At 42.1% G+C, this 25,246-nt stretch overlaps 1 protein-coding gene across 1 annotated transcript in view; it reads left to right on the top strand.

The window, feature by feature from the left end:
* The window catches only part of EFR3A (EFR3 homolog A), a 96,565-nt gene that overhangs the window by 12,240 nt on the left and 59,079 nt on the right, over positions 1-25,246 (top strand). The window contains exon 2 of the mRNA XM_039221187.1: positions 19,979-20,055. Within this exon, the coding sequence (XP_039077118.1) occupies positions 19,979-20,055 (77 nt within the window). The remainder of the gene's footprint in view (positions 1-19,978; positions 20,056-25,246) is intronic.

A 25,246-nucleotide genomic window follows, 5' to 3' on the forward strand; every position in this document is an offset into this window, starting at 1 on the left:
GCTTACTTTAAAAGGTTCGGGAACTGTCACCCTGTCTTTGTTACCCGTGTTCTCATTGTGTGTAGCGGCATAGCGGTAAGGCTTCAGATCATGACCTTCGTGTTAAGACCACAGTAGGTATAATGAAGGAAATGATTGATTTTTGAAAAAGACTTTTATTGAGATGTAATTTGCATCCCATAAAGTTTACCTGTTTTAAGTGTAAAGACTTTAAAAAAAAAAAAAAAAGGACTCGAGTTTTATATAAACCAGAAACCCTAGGAATTATCTGAGCAGTGATTATAAATATGAATTTCTAGATGGATGCCTCACTTTTTTTCCCCTCCAGATATTGATTCAGTAGGACTCACATTTCGATAAATAATTAGGAGACTTGCTAAAATTAAAGGTCTGCAATTCCACTTCTTTTTAATCTCCTCATTGTAGAGAAGATACTTTTATTTGTGGAGTTTTAAACTTACATAGTATATCTTTAAGCTTAAAACTCTGAAAGCATCCAATATTAGATTACCATAATCACAATATAGTCCTGGTTATGGAGGGGAGAGATCACTGCACTTTCCTCTCTGCCTGCTATGTCTGTAAAGCAAAGGATTCCTGTGTTGTTATTACAAAGTAGTGGTGGGCTGTAGCTTCCAAACTGGAACTTGCTTAAAGTACAGGTTTGCTGCTAGGATTTTGGGAAAGGTTGCATGGAATTGTTTCCATTATTTTCCTTCTTGATTTTGGGACACTTGTGCCAGAGCGTGGTGATGGTACAAGCAGAAACTCAGGGTGCACAGCGAATGGGAAAGCTCTAAGGAATCTGGGCAGTGGCCCTCGCTTGGCGGTGTTTGTGCAGTCCTGGGCTTCTTTCCCCCTTTCCCAGTGGTTGCGTGCCCCAGGCAGCCCTGCGTCTGCCCTGGTATGCTGGGAATTTGTCAGTAACTTTTTGTGGAGGCTCTCTAAAATTAGTGTAACAGAAGCTTCTCCTTTTTTCCATACATATTCTTATATTCTTAGGGACATTTTATTTTCTATTTGATTATTTTGGTTTTTACTATAACATGGGGACAAGACCCATGAACAGAAAGAGCTGCCTCTTAGGGACATTTTAGAGCTCAAGAATAATTTACAAGTACGAAAAGAAGATAATTTCTAGAAGTGGGATGTTTTGTAATATGACACAGTCTCAGGCTGGGTGTCACTTCTCCATTCTGTGCCATCTGACTTGGTTTTTGTACCATGGTAACAATAGTATAGTCTTTTGTTGGCTGCATAATATTTTGACTATGTTACTTTAGTCTCCAAACTAAATGATTCAGCATTTTTTTTCAACCCTGTCTCAGGAAGACAGTGCAGTATATGAACTGTTAAGATCACGTTTCTTGCTTGCTTGCTTGCTTGCTTTCTTTCTCTTTCTTTCTTTCTCTCTTTCTCTCTTTCTTTCTTTCATTTATTTATCTTTAAGAGACCAAGAGAGACAGAGTAGGAGCAGGGAAGGGGCAGAGAGAGAGGAAGACCCAGAATCTGAAGCAGGCTCCAGGTGCTGAGCTGTCAGCACAGAGCCCAACACGGGGCTCGAACCCACGAACCGTGAGATCAGGACCTTAGCCAAAGATGGACACTTAACCGACTGAGCCACCCAGGTGCCCTGGACTCTTACCTTTGTGATCCCGTATTTGTAACCTGTAAATGTTGATGATTCCAAATAGGGTGCTTGTGAGCATTAAGGAAGATACAATCAGGAATATAGTAGATACTCACATATTTGTTAAATGCATTCGGAAGGAATCAGACTGGCAGATAAGGAACAAAGAGCAGGGAATTCCTGGGGTAGACTGGGCCCTGGAGCCATGTGGTCAGGTCTTCTGGTTTGTGGGAATTCGGGAATTCATGTCCCACAATCCTGCGCTTAGCATTCATTGGCTGTTGTGTTTGCCTCGGGCTGCTGTAACAGGAGCACACCCTGGCTGGCAGAAACAACGAATTTATTAGCTTACAGTTGGGGGTTCAGAGGTCTGGAATCAGGATGTTAGCAGGGTCTTTGTGAGGGCCATAAGGGCTGTGTGCATTGCAGGCCTCTCTCGCTGACCGGTAGGTGGCCGCCCTCGTATTCCTGGGGCCTTCTCCCTGTGTGTGGCTGCCTCTGAATTTCACCTCTTTTACAAGATTCCAGTCTTGTCCAATTAGGGCCCGCTCCAATGATATTGTCCAAACTTAATTACCTCTGCAAGGCCCTGTCTCATAAAGGCACATTCTGAGGCCCTGCGAGTTAGGCTTCAACATAGGAATTGGGGGGTCGATGGATTTGAACCTGTAATAGTATGTGTGAGACACAAAAGTGAATTTTTTTCTCTCTTAGCTATAAGATTCTATGATTAAAACCATACGTCTCTAATAAACTTTGATGTAAGCTGGTGGCATAGTCATTTTTTCTTTTACCAAGACCAGACGTTCATTTACCTTTTAAACTTAGATAAGTTTGGCTCTGGAAGAAAATTGGTAGAATTGAGCAAGTCTTTCTTTTCTTACCTGTTATTTTGTATGCTTCTATTGGGATGGGGGAAAGAATGAGTTTGAATGATTGGAATATCAAGGAATGAATTATATTCTCTGGGGGCTGACCTCAAGTCATTTTGGCATTAGAATTGATTTCAAGAAGGGCACATCGCTGATGAGTAGAGAACTCGCTGGTGTACAGGCCATAGGAAATTTTACTTGTCATAGTTTCCCAAGGCCGCTGTAACAAGGTCCCATGCACGGGATGACTTAGACAACAGAGTATGCTCACTGTGCCGGAAGGTAGAAGTTTGAAATCTAAGTGTGGACGAGGCCCTGCTCCCCCTGAGGCCCTGGAGAAGAGTCCGGCTTTGCTCTGTCTAGCTCTGCTGCTCGCAGGCCCAGCTCCTGGTTTGTGGCGGCCTAACTCCTCCCTTCCTGTCTTCCCCTGGCCTCCTTCCCTGTGGGCCTCCAGGTCTGTCTCTGGAGGGACGCTGCTCATTGATCACGGACGTGCCTTCCTCCTGTATGACTTCATTGTAACTTGATTAGCTGTGCAAAAACTGTCCAAATAAGATCACATTCGGAGGCCCTAGGGTTAGAACTTCAAGATATCCATTGGGGGAACACAGTGTTTCCCACAGCACGTGTTCATTGCTTTAAAAAGTTAGCTTTGCTTTTAATTTCTTTTTTTAATCTTCTAAGTATCCCTGACAAGTCAGTGGACAGCTGTGTTCCCACAAGTTGATGTACTTCAGCCTGACAGCCCAGAACTCTCCACCATCCCAATTGTTAACCCATTGCCTTCGTTTTCCAGGTCAGAGTTAGGCTTCATTTTTTATTGTCTTTCTGTTGTAACAGTTCGTTGCAAATTCTTATTTTTTTAAATTTCTTTCTTCTTTTTCTTTTTCTTTTTATTTGAAAGAGCGAGAGTACAAACGGGAGAGGGGCAGAGGGAGAAAAGGAGAGCCCCAAGCTCAGCGTGGAGCCCCACTCAGGGCTAACCCTGGGATCATGACCAGAGCCGATCTGACTGAGCTACCCATGTGCCCATGTTGCACATTCCTTTTAAAGTTTATGTCTTGTACTTTTTTAATCAACTCGGTGTGATGAGTTCTATTTGAAATTATTGAACCTCCTAGTTTATAACCTGTAGTAGATTTCACTTCCAGGAGTCTTTTGTAATTGGAATGCATATTAACTCTTGAATGCCTGTAATTGTTTAAGGTGGAGTATTCTGTGTAGATAGACTGGCTTAAACAAATGCACGGGAGGAAAAGGTTTGGGGCTTGATTTGAGAGCTGTGAGTGCTCACAGTTTTCATTGTGAAAGATGTTCTGATTTATTTGGAAAGTAAGGCTGAAAAGGTGGAAACTGTCTAAGACCCACCTGGTGATGAAGTATAAACAAATTGAAGAGGGGCGCCTGGGGGGCTCAGCCCGTTAAGCGTCAGACTTCGGCTCAGGTCATGATCTCACGGTTTGAGCCCCGTGTCGGGCTCTGTGCTGACAGCTCAGAGCCTGGAGCCTGGTTCCGATTCTGTGTCTCCTTCTCTCTCTGACCCTACCCTGCTCACACTGTCTCTCTCTCTCTCTCAGAAATAAATAAAACATTTAAAAAAATTTTTTAAAAATAAATTGGAGAGAGCTTTATTTTGGCAAAGTTCAAATGACTTCATTTTAAAAATCTTTAAATAAATATGTGTGTGTACAGCTAAAATAGGCTGTGAAATCAATCATGTGTATTTTATAAAATGATTGATTTGGATTTTTTTTCGGTATATTCTGAGTAAACTGTCTTATAAATTGTCTGATCGTGGGTACTATATTAATCATCTTTTCCACTATATTCTCAATATTTCTGACGTACAGTGAAATATTTCATGTATTCTTCCTGTGTTCATTTTGCCTTGTAATTTCACAGCCTTTTCAAAGGCGTATGGAAAATGTCAGTTCTCCCCTCCCCCCCACTTTCACAAACTGGAAATGCCATTTTCAGACAACTTCTGAGGAGGAATAAAGGCTGTTTCGTGAGTCTGGGTTTGAACCAAACTGGTTTAAGTTTGGCAAGTTAATTTAGAAGGAAAGTACTAAAACATGAAAATGAGGGAAAAATGGCCACCTACTTCAGCTAACTTAGGTCAGCCAACTAACCTTCTTTGCCAGTGAGCAAAGCACTGTGTCCTATAAACCAGCCAGATCTTCAGCTTTCCATGGAAATCCCTGCCCTTTGACTTACAAGGAAGTGGGAACGGTAGCAAGCGCAGATGAATGAAATAAACTTTGAAATTGTCCTTGGTAGATTTAGTAGGTTTTTTCTTTCTTTGAGTAAATAAAAATCTAAAACCTGCAATGCAGTGAACATTTTTGGTGTTTACTTTGAACATTTAGCTTGTGTTTTAAGTCCCTGTTGACTTACTTTCCCGTGATTGGTGTATCCTGCTAAGAGTTGCTTGTTCACATACCCCTTGGTAGGTCATAAAAAAAAGTGTTTAGGGGCGCCTGGGTGGCTCATTTGGTTGAGCGTCCGACTTTAGCTCAGGTCATGATCTCGCGGTTCAGGTGTTCGAGCCACACATGGGGCCCGCTGTTGTTAGTACTGAAGCTCTCAGTGCAGAGCTTGCCATGAATCCTCCGTCCCCCTCTCTCTGCCCCTTCCACATGTGTGCTTTTTAGCTCGATCCCTTTCAAAAATAAACAAACATATAAAAAATGTTTAGTAGATTGTTTCTCATGAAAACTAAGGACCAGTACTACTAAAGTATGACTATCAGCTTCTTATACCACAGGAATCATTTCCAGATACTGCCGTCGATAATTTTGTATACTCAGAAATGATTTTAATTTACATCTAATTAAAGTTATTTTAATAGAAATCTGAAAATCTGATTATATTATACATTTTTTTAAGTTTATTTATTTTGAGAGAGAGAGTGCGCGAGGAGGGCAGAGAGAGAATCCCAAGGAGGCTCTGCACTCTGATGTAGGGCCCCATGAACTATGAGATCATGACTTGAGCCGAAACCAAGTTGGATGCTTAACCAAGCCACCCAGGCACCCCTATGATTATATATTTTAAAATTACTCTTTATGCTATGTTTTGTACATTAAATGCTTTTAGGTACAGTTGTCTCAAATCATTTTCCCCCAATGTTTGTTTATTTTTGAGAGAGAGAGAGCACACAAGCGAGTGAGGTAGGGCTGGGGGTGGGGGGCGGTAGACAGAAGATCTGAAGCAGGCTCCTTGCTGAACAACAGGGAGTCCAGTTTGGGCTCGAACCCACAAATCCTGAGATGATGATCTGAACCAAAATCAGAAACATAACTGCCTGAGCTACCCAGGCGCCCCTTAAATCATCTTTTAATAGAAAGTTCTCCATACCTTACTTTGTCTTTAATTCTGCGTTGGGGCTTGAACTCATGAGCTGTGAGATCATGACCTTAGCTGAAGTTGGGTGCTTAACTGACTGAGCCACCCAGGCGCCCCATCCAAGTGATTTTTTTAAAATCCTTTGGCACAACCAACAGACTACACTCATAATTACATTAGTTTCATAATGCCGTTTCCCTCTTCACACATTTTGGATTGTTCATATTGTGTACAAAGTGAAACTTCTTGTCCATGTGTCTCAAGATCTACAGTTTCAAGGGGGAGAGAACTCTGTTTTTTTAAGTGTTTTGTTTATTTTTCAGAGAGAGAGAGAGAGGTAGACACAGAATCTGAAGCAGCTCCAGGCTCTGAGCTGTCAGCACAGAGCCCGACATGGGGCTCAAACTCACAAAACTGTGAGATTATGACCTGAGCCGAAGTCAGACGCTTAACAGACTGAGCCACCCAGGTGCCCGGAGAACTCTATGTATTAATATGTGCATTTGTACAGTTGCTGCTAGTTTATCTTCCTGGTGGGGTTTTTTTCTCCTAGGCCCCTCAGCTGAATGAGGAAGGTGGGTGATTCTGCTACTTCAGGACTGCCTTTGTTTTCCCTGGCCTTTCTGGAATATTCTGTTAGCTCTGTTCATTTTCTTCTTGTTCAAAGGCTGGCTCATAGTTCAGCTCTTTTGCAGTGAGAAGCTTTCACCTAATCGTTTCAGCTCACAAAAATCTTTTCCTCTGATCTCTAAGGAATTGTCTGTCTACTTATTTTACGTTTGACTGAGCTCACTGTTCTCATTCTCTAAGAAGCAATCTTAGACTTCTCTAGTCGGAATTTAATTTCTCATTTCTCTTATATTTTATTAATACCATTTATGTGTACGTCTTTCTTCTACCTTTTAAACGTATGAGTCCTTGCTAAGTAAGATTTTCCATTGCTGGTCTTTTCTGTACCTTCTGCAGTACCTTTTAAGAGTACCTTTCAAATAATTGGTATTCATCAATGTTTGTTGGCCTTCAAATGAGAATGTCCTGTGCTCTTAGTAAAGAAATGTTAGATTACTTAGTGTGGCCTTCGGCGGGCCAGCAGCTGCTGTGTTGTCCTGCCTGGAAGCGCTCTGGGAACATCAATGGCTTTGCTACTTCCACGCAGAGCTCTGTTCTCGGCGGGCGTCCCCTCAGTGCTTGTGCAGAACTGGAGATTTTTACGCTTTACTGTTCGACACTCTGTGCTAAGTAAGCATTTTTTTTTTTTTTTAAACTAACAGGCTTCTGTTAAGATTTATGAATTGCAGAGTCGCCCTCAGATTCGCCAAACCACCGGCCGTTGCAGCAGCACGTTTGTTTGCAGAGTCTGTGAAGTAGGGCAGAGCTCTCTTCAGTTATCAGTAAAAGACCGTTTTAGCTCTTGCAGGCAGGTAACACATTGTACCCCATTTCTGATGAGCACCCAGAGAATTCTATGGAAATGATTATGAAGAAATTTTGATTTGATTTCAAGGTTCATTAAGTAGAAAACACAAAAACTGCAAATATACTTTTACAGCAGTCTGAATGGAAAAGTTCTCAAGAACAAGTAGTTTTCTGTGGCAGAAGAAATCTGAAAACAAACAAACAGAACCTCTGAAGCCTCTCTCCTTCCCCAGGCTTTGCTACTGAGGCAGGAGCAGAGGGCAGTAATGTGTGCACTGTGGTGTCTGTGCTGTGAGCGTTACCAGGGTAATGTCAGTAGGCAGCTGGCTTAAACCTGTGCGTGCTTTGTACAGAATGGAATATTAGTTCAGATATCAGTTCTTTTTTAGGGCGCCTGGGTAGCTCCGTCAGTTAAGCATCCGACTCTTGATTCCGGCTCAGGTCACGATCTCACGGTCCTCAGAAGTCAGGAGAGCGAGTCTGCTGTGCTCTGTGGCAGGCAGGGAGCCTGCTTAAGATGCTCTCCTCCCTCTCCCCACGCTATTCGTGCACATGTGCTCTCCAAAACAACACTATTGGCTCTTTTTTATTTTAAAGTTTTATTTGTAAGTAATCTGTACAGTCAGCACGGGGCTAACCTCTACACCCTACATGGGGCTTGAATTCATGACCTGGAGATCAAGAGTCACATGCTCCACGGATGGAGCCAGCCGGACGCCCCCAGTTCTGATGGCTGTTTCAGAGGCTTAGTTGGTTGATCACAGATTATAGTGTATTAGTCACAGAGTCTCAGAATGTATTATGTTGATTTTATTTATTAAAATTTTTTTTAATGTATATTTTAGAGAGAAAGAGAGACAGAGCATGAGCTGAGGAAGGGCAGAGAGAGAGGGAGACACAGAATCTAAGGCAGCTCCAGGCACCTGGCTGTCAGCACAGAGTCTGATGTGGGAGTCAAACCCACAAACCTTGGTCATGACCTAAGCTGAAAGCAAGAGTTGGGCCCTTAACCGACTGAGACACCCATGCGCCCCTAGTATGTTGATTTTAAAAGGCTATTATTTATCTCTTCTGTGATTCCAAGTTTACTTAACTTCCTTGTAAAGTGAAGATCAACAGACTGTGAAACAGCTTTTTTAATGTCATAGTACCACATTTTAAAGACAACTGCATCAACGGCAATGAAATTTAAGAAAAAAAAAGTGTACCTAATTTTTTTGTATGATCATGAAATCAAAACCTTAAAGCTTTATTGTGCCAGTTATGCAAAAAGAGGTATCATGCCATGCACATGATGCCACGTACTAAAAATTACATTTAAAGTTTAATATTCTTACTTTAGATGGGTACTTGGTGCCTGTAAGGCTTTAGACACAGAGGTAAATATGGGCACCAAAATCGGTATGATGCTACTTGGTTATAAGGTGATCCTGCGTATACTAATATATAACATAAAATGGCTTTTGGTGAGACATAGTCTTAGGAGCCAGAATAGGTTTATTAAGAACTCACAGAGGCGTCTGGGTGGTTCATTGGGTTTAAGTGTCTTACTGTTGGTTTCAGCTCAGGCCGTGATCTCACGGTTTGTGAGATCGAGCCCCACCTGAGGCTCTGAGCTCACAGCATGGAGCCTGCTTGAGAGTCACTCTCTCCCTCTCTCTCCACTCCTTCCTGCTCATGCTCACACAACCATGCTGTCTCAAATAGAAACCTAGGAAACAAAAGAACTCACAAATCTTCAGTTAATTTATTCTGTATTTGTTACTGGGTGATATTTATTGATTTGTACTTTCGATCTCTGTTTACTGGAAATTGAATTTTCATTTGTTCATTATTTCAATAAAAAAAAAACCAACAAAAAGTGAGCACTGTTAGGGAGACGAGTAGGATATAACCCCTAGTCTTCGGAAACCAAACTGCTGCCGACACAGAGAAACAAGTGCGAGAACAGACGCGGATGTGAGGTTACAGAGCTGTGAAAGCCTGGTCAGTTCCCAGCCTTTTAGGACTTCCTGTTCATCATCATTTCCTGAACATCACCGACAGTAGTTCTGTAACCACAGTCTTAAAATTGTCATTGATGATGCAAAATAGTGTGACAACTAGAAGTTTTTGAATTTTACTTTTCTCAATCAAGAACTTGAATACACATTTCTTGCATTTTGGTACCTTACAAGCAGAAGATACTTCATAAACCTAATTTGATTGGTTGGCTAGTTGTATGAAATACTTAAGATATTCTTTGAATGTCTGTCTTGGAAGAACTCCTCAAATGTGGGCCTTCTGTTAAACTGTGTCTGTTAGAATAAGACCAATGCCCAATTCTTGACCTTATTAGAAGAACTATCTGCTTTTATGGTATGTTCAACACTAAGTACTAAATGAAGTGTAGGTAGGTAAATGCGGGCATGGTAAAATTTCCTTCTATTCTTTATTTTAGTAGAACTTCTGTTTTACATTTGGCTCATTCTAGTCCATTTTTATTTTTAAAAAAATTTTAATGTTTATTTTTGAGAGAGACAGAGCACCAGCCGGGGTGAGGGCAGAGAAGAGGGAGACACAGAATCTGGAGCAGGCTCCAGGCTCTGAGCTGTCAGCACAGAACCTGACGTGGGGCTCGAACCCAGAAGCCTTGAGATAATGACCAGGGCCAAAGTCGGACGCTTAACCGACTGAGCCACCCAGGTGCCCCTCTAGTCAATTATTTTATCCTTCGTTATTTACTTGAAATTTCAGAACATAATCCAGTTCTATATTTTATGTAAAAGATTTGTATGTTATCTAATAACTGATTAAAACAGTGGTGAAGGATTAACTAGATCTTTATGAGGGATAGTTTGTATTATCTGTTGTTTTTAGTAAGAACCTACAGTCACAAACTATGTGCTCAGCCTCTTTCCTACCTCAAGTGTCGAGTCTCTTGGACAGTGATTTGCAGTCTGTATATTCGGAACCACCACTGCTGCTGTTTATGTTTGGTCAAAATATTTAATCCATCATAAAATTTTAATTGGCATTACCATTAGATCTGAGATTTTTTTTTTAGTTTTTAAAAATGATCTAAGATAGTCACTAGTCCTTTAGATATACATTGATCTCCATTTTTGTTTGTCTTTGAAGAATGCCTTTTCTCCTTAAAGTAAGAGGCTTCTGTATTTTTGGCCAGCTTTGTTACAGATTTACCAAGATTTACTCTGAGAAGTAGAAAATGAGATTTTGTAGGAAGGCTCCACCAATTGATGTGTTGAACTGTACTCCACAAGTGAAAACTCACAACCTATAATAAGTTGGCCACATGTTTCCCTAGCTGCACATTCAACCTCCTCTTGAAGATTAGGGGACTTTTTTTTGGGGGGGGGGCGGTGTCAGCTAGAGTCTTTGTTAGACTGTTTTAAGTGAGACTCTTAAAACACATCAGTGCTTACTATATTTTACTTTCTCACTTCCATTATAAATGGTACATAGTCTCATTTCCTTTTTGCCCTTCCTCAGTTTTTCCCCTTCTTAATCATGATTTTTAAATATATCTTCAACCACTATATAATTCTCCCCTCCCCTGAAACTTATTAATTGTGCACAGTAAATATCAATATAATAGCACCATGGTTTTCATGAGGAAGATTGTTGTTCACATATGGTTTGTTCTATTTAAAACATTTATACATGGAGAAAACATGATTCCTTTTCTTTTTTTTAATTTTTTAATCTAAAACTTATTTTTTTAATCTTTAGTTTTTGAGAGGGAGAGACAGAGTGCAAGCAGGGGAGGCGCAGAGAGAGCAGGAGACACAGAAGCTGAAGCAGGCTCCAGGTTCTGAGCTGTCAGTATAGAGCCTGATGCAGGGCTCGAACTCACAGGGTGAAATCATGCCCTGAGCTGGCCAGACGTGTGACCAGCTGAGTCACCCAGGCTCCAACTCTTGTAATTTTTTTTTTTTTTTTAATATTTTTATTTATTTCTAGGAGAGAGAGAGAGAGACAGCGAGAGCAGGGGAGGGTCAGAGAGAGAGGGAGTCACAGTCTAAAACAGACTCCAGGCTCTGAGCTGGCAGTCAGCACAGAGCCCGACGTGGGGCCCGAACCCACGAACCGATCATGACCTAAGCGAAAGTCGGACGCTAACCGACTATGCCACCCAGGCGCCCCACCAACTCTTGTAATTCTTAACAGTACTACTGACTCTATTATCATAGAAGACATTTACTCAATATTTTATATATGTATTTTGTTTTTATTTTTTTATTTGAGAGAGCATGAACAGGGGAGAAGGGCAGAGGGAGAGAGAGGATCTTTTTTTAAAAAATTTATATTTTGTGTGAGAGAGAGCATGCTCATGAGCATAAGTGAGGCAAGGGCAAAGAGGAAAGAGAGAGAGAGAGAGAGAGAGAGAATGAATCCCAAGCAGGCTCTGCATTGTCAGCACAGAGCCCGATGCAGGGCTCCATCTCACCAACCATGAGATCTTGACCTGAGCCAAAATCAAGAGTCAGACAGTTAAGCAACCAACTAAGTCATCCAGGTGCCCCAAGGGGGCGGTGGGGGTGGGGAGAGAATGAATATCTTAAGCAGGCTTCATCCTCAGCACGAGACTGACGTGGGGCCCTGTCCTACAACTCTGGGATCATGACCTGAGCCGAAATCCAGAGTTGGTCACTCAACCTACTGAGCTACCCCTGCTGCCCCAATATTTTATATATTAAGGGAATCCCAAACTATTTCAATTTTCAGTTCTGCCTCATCTGATTACTTATCTCTGGAAATCGGGACACAGAATGTTGTACTCTTCTTCCAAGACGGCCACCTGAGCACATTTGAGGAAGGTCCAAAGTGTGCAGGGTCCAGGGACATGGGCTTAGAAGTGGGGATGAGACACACGCTACGTCCTGACTGTGGTGGAGACGGGTCTGGGTACTTTTACCGGGTGGCAGCTCTGGTTTCTGTGTCTTCCATTGGCTCCTTTCTTATTTGTTGTTAAAGCTAACATCAGATGAAATGAATAGAGAATTGCATTTTCTGATTTTAATGTTTGTGGTAATTCTTTTCTATATAATTCCAGGAGGTTTTCAGGTGGAGTCTTGCAGGGTTATATTTTCTAAAAGCCAGGATGATTCTGTGTTTTGTTGCTTCTGTTTTGGGTGACTGCTGAGTAATATTTTCTGAATTAAGTATGGTAGTATACTGTAAAGTTAAGCCCAAGTATAAATCCGTAAATCAGCTAAGTAGGAGAATGTTTACTTTTTTTTCTTTAGAAGTTGTGGCAGTGGGTGGAGAACTCAGAAAAAAGCTGTTTTTTCCTGCGGACAGCGGGTGTCTCTGCGCAGGTTTGAACGTGTATCAGAGGTCTGTCTGTGTGATGCTTGCTGCAGAGCAAGTTTGCAACGTAATGGAGAGAGTGTCTTGTGCGACAGAATTGGAGCGCTGGTCCCCATATTGCCTTTGCTGTCCCCTTTTCCACGAGGGGTCCGGGCCTGGGGATAAAGGACAGGTGGTGAAATGGAGAAGGAAAGGAGAGAGGGTATAGAATTACTAGTGGAAAGAATCGTGTAATAAAATATTCCTCTAATGGATTAAAATCCTCTTAAAAGGAACACTTTCCTGAAGATAAGGCTATTTTGTTCCCGTTTCTTTGACCCCCTGTATCTAATTAGTCACCAAACCCTTCTGATGCTTCCTTTGTGCCGCCTCCCGTGTCCCTTCCTGTCTGAGCTGTGGACCAGTAGGAAACGCATTCTGGTTTTCCCTGTGTCATCCTCCGTAGTGACGCTTGCATTGCCCCCTCGGACGGTCGTTGTCCTTCACCGTCCCCGTTTATCCGTATGATTCAGTGTGTTGGTTGAGTGTGGCAGCTCCCAGCTGAAGCCCATGTGCTCCGTAACGCCTCTCTTCACGTGAGCCAGCCGTGCAGATTCTCTCAGCCTCTGTGGGTGACCCTTGTACACTGCGGATCCCTGTCCTTATCCTTTAATGTTGTCCAAATCTTGTTTTAAAATCAGTTTTTAAACCTTCGTCGTCTTGGTTAAGTAGATGTCAGATGTTTCATCCCATGTAGTTCACACAGTGGCTGTCTACACACTGAGGCAAAGGAGTAGCATCTGTGTTGTAGACTTTACATGTAGCGTGTACATGTGTCTGTATACGTGTACTTCTGTATTCAGTGCTTGGGACGGGCACATATCAGTGGGACTGTAAATGTTACTGAATCCCTTTAATTGTGTCAAGCAAACATCTTGTTCTGACACTAAGTGAATATATAACTTGAATTTTAATTTTAACCTTGGAGAAAATTTATGTGATGCTGCTAAAATCCCTTAAAGGGTTCTGGGTACATAGAAGTGAGGAATTTTTAGAATCTTCTAATAGAAACACAGTCTGTCCCTTTTCACCTTGATTATGGCTGGCCTCCTCTAGGCCTAAAAATAACACATGAATTGTTTAAAATGATTCAGTTGACATCATCCTCAGTTGGAGAAATACTATTGTTCTGGTATTTGTTTAGCATTCTGTGGTGGACATTTCTTGATAATTTTGATTCTTTCAGGACATATCTGAGTAGATATTAAATATATTTTATCCATCAGTGAACTCTGGGTCCTTATTCTTTTAGTGAAGGAGCATTTTAATAAATGTCTGCTATACGCCAGACATGTACTACAGTGAGTGAGATGTATGGACTTCATGTTCTGGTGGTAAAGGCCGACATGTATATAAATACGTGTAATAAACTATTACAGTTGTAGAAATATATAGTGAAGACACAGAGAACCAAAATCCTGTGACCCTAGCTGTTCCCATTTAAAAGTATGAAATTTAGTAAGCCCTACATATGGCACTGAATTCCCAGTATATTACTTGTAAGAATTAGTTGAGATAATGTAATTGCTGTGTAGAAGATGCAGATACTATTATATTCTGCTTCTACACATCACAAAACAAACCTAATTAAAGTCATGCAGTTGGATGGCGTATAGGCTCTGATCATTCTTCAGCTCCAGTGGCAGCATTAGTAGGAACTTGCTTTCGCTTTAGAGGATAGCTTTATCCCAAGTACCCAGGGCTGTGTTGATGTGTAATAATAGAGACATTAATGGTATAATGGATATTAATATTTCCAGTTAGATTTAACTTATCATTGTGTAATATAGCTTATTGAAATTGTAAGTAGCTTATTTTTTTTTAAATATTTTTTATTTATTTCTAGGAGAGAGAGAGAGAGAGAGAGACAGCGTGAGTAGGGGAGGGTCAGAGAGAGAGGGAGTCACAGACTGAAACAGGCTCCAGGCACTGAGCTGGCAGTCTGCACAGAGCCCGACGCGGGGCTCGAACCCACGAACCGCGAGATCATGACCTAAGCGAAAGTCGGACGCTTAACCGACTAAGCCACCCAGGCGCCTCTGTAAGTAGCTTATTTTAAAAGGAGTCTTGGGCGCTTGGGTAGCTCAGTCGGTTGAGCGTGACACTTGATTTCAGCCTCAGGTCATGATCCCAACCAAGGTCGTGGGATTGAGCCCCACCTTGGGTCCCATGCTGAGCGTGGAGCCTGCTTGAGATTCTCTCTCTCCCTCTGCCCCTCTCCCCCGCTCATACTTATTTTTCTCTCTTAAAAAAAGAAAAGGAGTCTTTATTAATTATCCAGGCTTTGTCATCTTGAGAATGATATTAGTAGGGAGTTGAGAAGAAATTATCTTGGGGTGCCTTTAAAGAAGAAATGGTTAGTTAATTTAGGAGTATGCAGAATTTGCTAAAAAATATAATACATGTTTTTACGTGGCTTCTCTGTTGCAGGCACTGCTTATGCTTATTAATTTAGTACCCTATGCCTGAGAGGCAGTACTCAGGCCATTAATCAGAGTGCCCCAGGAGCCTGCCTGTATGCTCATGCGGCTTGGCACTTTTTTGGGGTCAGTTTTTCTGTTTCCAGCTGTGCCCATGTTCCATTTTTCCATAGTTACCTCACTTGACACGTGCTGTCTGCGCATCGTAAGTGGAGTTCTGAATTCCAGCTGGTCCAGGAGGACAGGGGACCCCCCTGCTCCTAATGAGCTAGAGTGAAATGTCAAGGAAGAATTCCTGTTGGTTGCTCAGTTTTGCCAGTTGCCTGAGGCATCTGTGATACGCTTAGCCCTTTGGGAGGAGAACGTTGGGAAAGGGTCAAAAATTGGGTGGTTTGGGGCTCACATGACGAATTTATTGGAAGGGTATCGAAGCGAGGATGGAGAGGGATTGAAGGAATGCTTTCAGGAAAAAAGGGTGTAAGTATCTCTGTTTTTTTGTTTATTAAACTCTATGGAAATCTGCTTTCATTGAACCGGCAACACGTACTTTTGTTAGCATCTTGTTTAAACTCTTTGCTATTGGCAGCAGAATTTGATACAGATATTATCAAGTTCTTGATAGCTTTACAGTTGATGTCAGCAACCAGTTAGATAAGTTACAGTGCTTTAGTACCCTCTGCTAATTAATTCCTAGTGATGTGAACTAGGCACTTCCTGAACAATCGTATGAGGATCTGGAAGCAGGAAGATCAACTAGAAAATAGTCGATCTTACAACATGAAAGACTATGTTCAGGTACCTGCCGCTGAATTCGAAAAGCCCTATGAATTGACCTCGACAAGGGAGTCGACCCCGTTTCTGTGGCTGAGTAGGTCAATGATTTCATTTTACTTTGTTTCTTGTGATGTTTACAAGTACAGTGTTCTCTTCTTTAAAGTAGTTAATGTTACTTCTTTTGTGATCGCTGTTGCCACAGTCATTTTGATGTTATATTATCTTCAACATGCTATATAGAAATACGAGTAAGCTGAAATTTTTAAGCCTGGTTTCATATATTGTCTGTATAGTTGGTAGTTTTTCATTAATAGTAAGTAGTCAGGACGGCGTTTTTGTTTCATTTTGGAGCTTCTGGAGAAACTCGCTGTGGTCTTTCTTTCCCCGGATGGCCACGCGTTCCTCGTCTGTGGTCACACTCATTTCTGCAGTCCTGGCCTTGGTCGTGGTTCCTGGAGAGCTAAGTGTTTAGAAACTGTCTAGTACTTGAATGTAGTGTGGCAGTAGTAACCCTTTGAAGTCCTCCGATCCAGGCTGGGATCTCCTCTTTGCTACACACTCCTTCCCAGCCGGGGGCTCGAGGACCGATGGCCTTCCTGACCCTGTATCAGAGAGGTGGTGTAGGGGGTAGGTGAGGGGCAGTGTAGGAGTACGTGAGGGATGTTGTAAAATACTTAGTATGATCCTGCACAGAAAATGACATTTTACTGCCCCCCTGGCCCCCCTCCCAAACTGGTACTGATATTCTTATGAAAGCTTATTGTGAACCATATGCAGAATTTGTTGAGTTTTTTTTTTTTTATAAAAAATTTTTTTTAACTTTATTTTTGAAAGGCACTTGGGTGGCTCAGTTGGTTAAGCGTCCGACTTCGGCTCAAGTAATGATCTCACGGTTTGTGGTTTTGAGCCCCCGCATCGGACTCTGTGCTGACAGCCAGCTCAGAGCCTGGAGCCTGTTTCAGATTCTGTATCTCCCTCTCTCTCTGACCCTCCCCTGCTCACGCTGTCTCTCTCTCTCTCTCAGAAATAAATAAAACATAAAAAAAAGTTTTTTTAACTTTATTTTTGAAAGACAGACAGAGCGCTAGTCGGGGAGGGCCAGAGAGGGAGGGAGGGAGACACAGATTCTGAAGCAGGCTCCAGGCTGAGTTGTCAGCACAGAGCCCGATGTGGGGATTGAAACCATGAACTGTGAGATCATGACCTGAGCTGGAGTTGGATGCTTAACTGATATAGCCACTCCCAGGAGCTCCAAAATTTTTTTTTTTTTAATTTTTAATCTTTATTTTTGAGAGAGAGACAGAGTGCAAGCAGGGGAGGAACAGAGAGAGAGGGAGACACAGAATCTGAAGCAGGCTCCAGGCTCTGAGCTGTCAGCACAGAGTCCCATGTGGGGCTTGAAACCATAAACTGTGAGCTCATGACCTGAGCCAGAATCAGGTGCTTACCTGACTGAGCCACCCAGGTGCCCTGAAATTTTTTTAAAGTTTGTTAATTTTGAGAGAGACCATGTGCGTGAGTGCACATGTGAGTGGAGAGGGGGGCAGAGAGAGAGCGAGAAAGAATCCCAAACAGGGCTTGATCTCAGGAACTGGGAGATCATGACCTGAGCCAAAATCAAGAGTTGGACACTTAACAGACTGAGCCACCCAGGCACCCATTTGGTGTCATTTTTAAACAATTAGTGTACAAGTTAAGGTTTTCATACTGTCTTTGAGATTATCTCCAGGGCCCTCGCGCACCTTCTCCTTACCCATTGTAGTACTTCTCTTGTTGCATTACTAATAATATCTACCATTTTATTGAATGCTTGGTGTATGTTAAAACTTTGATTTTTTAATGTTACCAATAAATACGAAGAAGGCATTATTATACCATTAAACTGATGAAAAAACATAGGTGTGGTAAGAAAAAGTAACGTGCCCACCCAGCTGGACAGGAAGAGACCTTGGGCCTGTCTGACTCCACAGCCCTTGCCCTTCAACACCACGTGGCCTGTTTGGCATTTTCCTTTTTACTCCTGTTTCTTCCAGTAGACCTAAGCTTTCTGAAAGTAGGAGTTGGGTATTGTGTATTCCAAGTTCACATTTTTTCTAACACCTCTTTAGAAGCAATGTGTAATATCCAAAAGTGTCAATGTAAGTGAAACCTAATAATATTAAGAATCTTTTCTTACGGGAAATAACAGTTTACCATTTTGATGGGGACCCTGAAGCAGTAAGACTTGCTCTTCTGCCCATTGCCAGTCTCTTTGCCATGATCGCAGTCGGTGGGCACTATATTTGTCCTTGCATTAGTGTTAGCAGAGTGTTCATCCTAATCTTCTTATCAGGTCACAAGCTTTTCTCATCGTTGCATTCCCTAGCTCGCTACTCTGTATAATAAGCACTCAATACATATTTGATTTTAATTTATTTCAGTGCATTAATATTTATCTGAAGTATATTTAGATTGTTGTAGACAGAAATACAACGTTTACTTACTTGGCTCTTACCTCCCTTCCTCCCCTCCCTACTTTTCCTCTAATAATAGGACCAGTGTTTTTGCTTTAGGTTTCTAAAAAGAGTTCAGGTGTTTTGGTGTTTGTTAATCTGAAAAATTCAGACTCTAGAATTTTTTTTTCTTCTGTTGAAGTAGAAAACGTTCTGAACGATGGATAGCATTTTTATACTGCTGGCACATAGTGCTAAGTGTCTATTGCTGAAATTGATTCCCTATTTTTTAAATGAGTTTAGAAACTCAAGGGTAGGGATTTTTTTTTTTCTCTTTTATACTTTCCTGTATCTGTGGCTTCCAGCACAGTCTTAGGCAGATAGTAGGTACAAAAGCAATATTTGGTTGTTGAGTGCTTGGACCACTGGTATCTGTGATGTTGTGGGAGGAACATGGGGTTATGGAGATAGACGTTGGAGGCTCACTTGGCCGCTGCTGTTGAGGAAGTTACTTGGTCAGTTCTGCTGAACTTCCCACTCTTGGAAAGTAATGGTGGTAACGCCCCACTACCTTGCTCAAAGTGCTTTGTCATGTGCACACGGTGCTCTGTGATCACTAACGATGCTGTGCGAAGCTTAGGTCCGTCCTGTTCTTATCAGCGCTTCATTTACTCTGTTCCTCTGCAAATCTGGACTCAGTCTTACATGTTTTGGCCAGTGCTGGGTCTTCCGCTGACGTTTAGTATATGACTGCATGCATGAATGATGCCTCCTGCATGAGCAAAGTGGAGAAGTCATCTCTTGCATAACCTTACTCTATGAGATGGTAGTAAAAGCCTGCTTAGATCTGAGTTCTTTTAACTTCGGCTCAAGCGGTCTTTCATACAATATCTTGGCTTCTAAATACATACAAGTGTACACTTAAACAGAGACACACCTATCTCAGTTTCATAAAGCATGGGAATCATTTTATAGTGGCTCCAGACCAACATTCCTGTTATTAGTTTGCAGGACAAGAAAGCCGATCCCTCTCACTTCCATGGTTCTTTCCAGATAGCTGATGTGCTTTACCCAAGGCCATGTAGGCACGTGAGTGTAAGACTTGGAATGTACCCAGATGTTCTGGATCCCAGTCCATCGCTCTTGTCAAGATAGCACCAACTGTGAAACTATTATAGAGCAGGCTTGGGGCATTTTTGAAATTCCTGGACATCCCTTCAGCTTTTCGCCCTCAATAGTGTAGTTCCTCATGTGACACGTTACGTAGATACACGTACTGGCAGCAGACTGTCTTTCAAGACCATGGGCTGGGGCTGTGGATGGTGGGGCCAGGCAGTGGCAGTGTGGTGTGTGCCATGCAGAGAGTGGTGGGAGATGAGGTCAGAAAGGAGGTAAAGAGGGTATGGGTTATACGTTTGCTTAAAGGCTGAATCTGGTAGGTTTTGTGGGCGTGTGTGTAGAAGCACACACTTGCCCCCGAAGGACTGGATACGGAACTTTGGAATAATTCTTGAATATATTCATTTTGATCTGGTGTCTTTGGGGAGGGGAGAGGAAATTTAACTTTTTCATTTCTTAATTAGTGATTGAATTCATATACCTTATTTTTTTTATTGGTGTCAGTTTGAAGTTTTTCTTTTTCCTTTAAATAACTCGTTCAGAAACCTGAATTTCCAGGTCAGTTTACAGTATGAATAATCTCGGTACTTTGTGTTTTTATTCCTTCTTGAACAGGAGTGTGTTGCTGCTGCTCTGCCTTGCGTCCTCGCTACAAGCGCCTGGTGGACAACATATTTCCCGAAGACCCAAAAGTAATTTGATCTACATCTACTGATCCTTCTCTTTGCTGACCCATCCTTCCCCCCGCTCACCTCCCTAAGGTTTCCCTAGCTTCATTTCTCTACTTTTACCCCTGAGTCTCACCATGTACACTGCTATTTTTGTACTTACCTTTTTCTACTTTGAAATGACCCATGCTTGCTTGTCTACTTTTCAGATCATTTCCATAGATTAGTCTCAATGTGGCATGATGGATGGATGGCAGTCTCTTATCTAGATAGTTCCTGTATTGAAGACTTAAGAATTTATGAGCTAGTGCCAGATTATTTGTACAAAACGCTAAGAATACAACTGTGAGCACAGACAAGGCTTTCTGCTCTCGCCCAGCTCACAGACCAGGAAGTTGGCAATTACAGTATTGTCTGAAAGAATGCTGTGCTAGAGAAAGGAAGCCCAGGGTGCTCCTGGAGCAGGTCGGGATGATACCGAATGTGGGCTTGGAGAGCAGAGGCCTTAAGGAAATGAAGTCTGAGCTCCACTCCAGAGAATAAGTAGGTTGACCGCTCAGTTTGCAGAAGAGAATTGAGAAGCAAAGGAAGAATATTCCAGGCAGAGTTTGTTCTCTTTTTACTTAAATGCTTAAAAATTTTTTATAACCGTTAACTTTATTGTGGAAGATTACGGTTTTCAAAGAAGCTGTATTTGAATGATTTTGTTTGACACGGTCCTAAATTTTCTAAATCTCCTTTAGTCATAGTTAAATAGATATGAACCAAAAAATGTTACATGGGTTTGATTTCCCAAATTTGTTTTAAAATGTAGTCAGAGTGCCTGACCAGCTCAGTCGGGAGAGCGTGCGACTCTTGATCTTGGGGTTCGAGTCCCATGTTAGGTGTAGAGATTACTCTAAAATTAAAAAATAAAAACTTTAAAAAATAAATAAAATGTAGCTAATTACAGAAACCTTTTGGTTATTTTAACATTAATTTATATATTTCATGGTATATGAGATACCTGTTTTTAATGAAATCTGATTTAAACGTAGTCATTTAGAAGAGATTAATAGGTTACATACTGTTGGCTGCCAGATAGCGTGGGTAATTTGTGACAGATAAAAGCCGTAAGATATGACATGGTACCTGCCTTTAGTAGCTTTCCATCCATCAACTGACATAAAGCAAAAGCATACTAAATATTAAGTCATAATGCATAAATTAGTAAGCAAAATGTTAAGTAAAACAGGTGGTAAAGTTTTTGCCTTTAAAGCAGAGGTTTTCTTGTGGATTGGCAATCTCGGAGAAGCATTCTCCGAGGAAGTAAGATTTGCAAAGCTTTGAAGGATGTATGCCAGGACATATGCCATCGGGAGAAGGGAGATTAGTCTCTTTGTTGCAAGCGAGGGGCCTGAAGAGAAAAGGCAGAGGGGGTGCAGGAGAAAGCAAGGGGTACATTTGAGACCAAAAACCTTGAGGCAAAGGTTTAAATAGCCTCATTGTAGAGGGCAATGGTTGGTAATCGTGTTGACCACGATTTCTGATTTGGAATTCCAGACATGTCGTTTAATAGACTGAATATTCAAATCATTTCCTTGAGGAGTCTGGGACATATCGTTACTAGAGATAAGGTGGAGGCCACATTATGGAGGAATGTGAATGACAGACAAGGCTTCTGCTTTATCTACTTTAATTCGTCATAGGCAGCGAGGGGGTTTTGAACACTTGATCACAGGAGTAATGATAGGTAGGTTAGATTAGCGATGGCAGGTAGAGAATGGTTATATAAAGAATCTTTATTTTTGCCAGGAATTGACTGACTGATTGATTGATTGCCAAATATTTAAATAAGATTTGTTTAAATGGAGATTTAAAAAAAATGTACACGAACCTTGCATACATGTGGCAGTCATAACCCATTGACCTTACTTGTTATTATTATTAATTAATTGAACAACAACCAAAAGATCTTGTGGGTCTAAAATAGATGAGGCAGTAGGTGCCCAGAGTGCAGAGGTCTATATGTTACAGTCCCTGCCTTCGAAGACTGATCTAGTGAGGGGGCCAAATGACCAAACCATTTCTTATAATTATATTAGCCATGTGATCTTAGGCAAGTGCCTCAGTTTCTCATCATGAAATGGAAATTATAGAGAGTAGCTATTCTATAAGGTTCTCATGAAGATGAAATGAGTTAAAATAAGTCTTTGCTCACCCTCTCTTCCCTAGTGCCCACGACAGTGCCTGGCACATGGTTAGCACTTGGTTAGCATTTGCTTCCTAGTGAAAAGCAGCATGATGGAGCACAATAGAGATAAGTGCAGTGAGCGGAAGGAACATACCCCGGAGCCTCTCACCCAGGCTTGGGAGGGGCCGGGGGAGGGCGCACCGAAGGCTGTGGGAGGACTCTTGAGTGCGACCTGCAGGGTGAGTAGGGGTTACCCAGGTGAGCCAGAGAAGCATCCTTAGGCAGAGGTGAGCCGAGTGACCGGAGTCCAGAAAGAGTCAAATGGTAGGATCCCATTGATGCCTGCTGCTCTTTATAACGCAGAACAGCAGAGCGCTGGTTGCCTGGAGAGGGAGAAACGGGCTGCAAGGGACAGGAGTCTTTTGCAAATGATGGAGATGTTTTTTGTCTTGTTTTTTTTACTGGTGGTTTCATAAATTTATGACTGTCGTAGTTCAAATCATATTGGGTGTAGTTTATTTAATTTTTTTTAATGTTTTTATTTCTGAGAGAGAGACAGAGCACAAGCTGGGGAAGGGCAGAGCAAGAGGGGGACACAGAATCCAAAGCAGGCTCCAGGCTCTAAGCCATCAGCACAGAGCCTAATGAGGGGCTTGAACTCATGGACCGCAAGATCATGATCTGAGCCGAAGTCAGATGCTTAACCGACTGAGCCACCCAGGCGCTCCAATTCTTTATTTTATTTTTAAAAAATTTAATGTTTATTTTTATTTATTTTGTGAGAGAATGAAAGAGCGAGAGAGAGTGTGCGCCGAGGAGGGACAGAGAGAGGGAGAGAGAATCTCATGCAGAGCCTGATGGGGGACTTGATCCCTCAAACATGAGATCATGACCTGAGCCAAAACCAGGAGTCCCCACTTAACTGATTGAGCTACCCAGGCGCCCCTTGGGTATAGTTAACTGTGTATAAGTTATTCCTCAGTAAAATTAGTGAGGGATTAAAAAAAACCATGTATGAGAGGCAGTCATATTTAACTGATGATGCGGAGGAACCAATGCAGAGGGAGAGGTCAGAAAACCAGGGGGTCACCTTGCTGGCTCAGTCGGTTGAGCGTTTGACTTTGGCTCAGGTCACGATCTCACAGTTGGTGAATTCAGGCCCCACATCCTGCTTTGCGCTGATAGCACAGAGCCTGCTTGGGATTCTGTGGCTCCCTTTCTCCCTGCCCTTCCCCCACTAGTGAGCGCTTGCTCACTCTCTTTCTCTCTCTCAAATAAATAACCATTAAAAATTTTTTTTTAACCACCACCACCACCACCACAACAAAAAAAAACAGGAAAGAGGCTAACTGATGGAGTCAGATCCCGGGCCGTGTGAGGCAGACGTTTCTCTAAGATGAGTCCTTTGAAAATAGGGGTCTTTGTTCTGCGCGGGGCAGGCTCTCTTCATGCAGGCTCTGATGGCCTTCTGGGCTAGTTAATTCTTTGCTCTTGGGCTGTTCTGTGCCTTGCGGGGTGTTTATTAACACCCGGGGCCTCTACCAGAGATGCTGGTACAGCACCCAGCTGTGACGACCCAAAATGTCTCCACACAGTGCCCTGCGGGGGGAGGTCTTCCTGGTTGAGGACCCCTGGTCTAGAGGACACTGGGAAAACGGGGGGTGGGGGTGCCAGGAAATTCTAGTCTGATGGCTTCCATCTTCTCTGAGGGAGAGGAGAAGAGCTCATTTGATGTCAGAGAGGGAGGAGAGGTGGCAAAAGGAGCAGGTTTGAGGAAAAACAAGTATGAGGGGTTGACTCCACTGGCGATGGAGCAGGGGCACGGCAGAGTAGCCAGAGACATGGAGGGGCCAGGTGAAAACTCAAGTTATAAAATTTTTGGTTGTAGTTTCCCCATTTAACATATTTTTATTTATTTATTTTTTATGGTTTTATTTCTGAGAGAGAGAGACAGCATGAGCAGGGGAGGGTCAGAGAGAGAGGGAGACACAGAATCTGAAACAGGCTCCAGGCTCTGAGCTGTCAGCACAGAGCCCGACACGGGGCTCGAACCCATGAACAGTGAGATCATGACCTGAGCTTAAGTCAGATGCTTAACCGACTGAGCCACCCAGGTGCACCAAGAATTCTTTTTTTTTTTTTTTAAGTAATCTCCATACCCCATGTGGCTCATGAACTCACTACTCCAAGATCAAGAGTCACATGCTCTTCCGACAGAGCCAGACAGACTGAGCCAGCCAGGCTCCCCTAACATAATTTTTCTGTCTTCCTTTCTACCTCCTCTGATAATCCTAAGCAACACTTAGTTTCTTCCAAAAACTTTAGGCTGATCATTGATTTGTTGTCTAAGCGTAGGGAGAACTGTCAGACCTGTGGCTTGGGTCTCCTATTAGAGGGCAGAGACTAACACAAGTTTGCTGATCCCACATGAGGAGCCTCTTGTTTTAATATGTTGGCTAAGCAGAGAAACGTGCAGTTCTTAATATAGTCTCATTTATTAATTAAGGTTTATGATGGTATCAGCCACTTTGAATCATTTTAACAACATGTTCACTGTTGTATATGTAAAGGAGTAAAATTGGCTTAACGTAAGTGTAAAATTTTTTTTAACATTTAAATATATATTTATTATTGAGAGAGAGAGAGGCAAAGTGAAAGTGAGTAAGGGACAGAGAGAGAGGGAGACACAGAATCCGAAGCAGTCTCGTGTCTGAGCTGTCAGCACAGAGCCCGATGCGGGGCTCGAACTCAAAAACTATGAGATCATAAACTGAGTCAAAGTTGGATGCTTAACTGACTGAGCCACCCAGGCACTCCTACAATTTTAAAATTGAAACAAACTTGTTTGAAATCTTTTCACATTTTAAAATACATCTCATTCCCTACATATTGTGGTTAGTTGAGCAGTCCCTATTTAGGAAGATGTTTTTACAGTAATTCATCACCTATGAAGGTATATTTAAATATTCTGCCTAAATGGGGCATTTGTTTAACTTTCTGAAAATTCTATATCTAGAACAGTGACTGTTTGCCATAAAAGGA

The sequence above is a fragment of the Hyaena hyaena genome, unplaced genomic scaffold, assembly GCF_003009895.1.
Source record: "Hyaena hyaena isolate Hyena2069 unplaced genomic scaffold, ASM300989v1 scaffold_954, whole genome shotgun sequence".
Taxonomy (NCBI): Eukaryota; Metazoa; Chordata; class Mammalia; order Carnivora; family Hyaenidae; genus Hyaena; species Hyaena hyaena.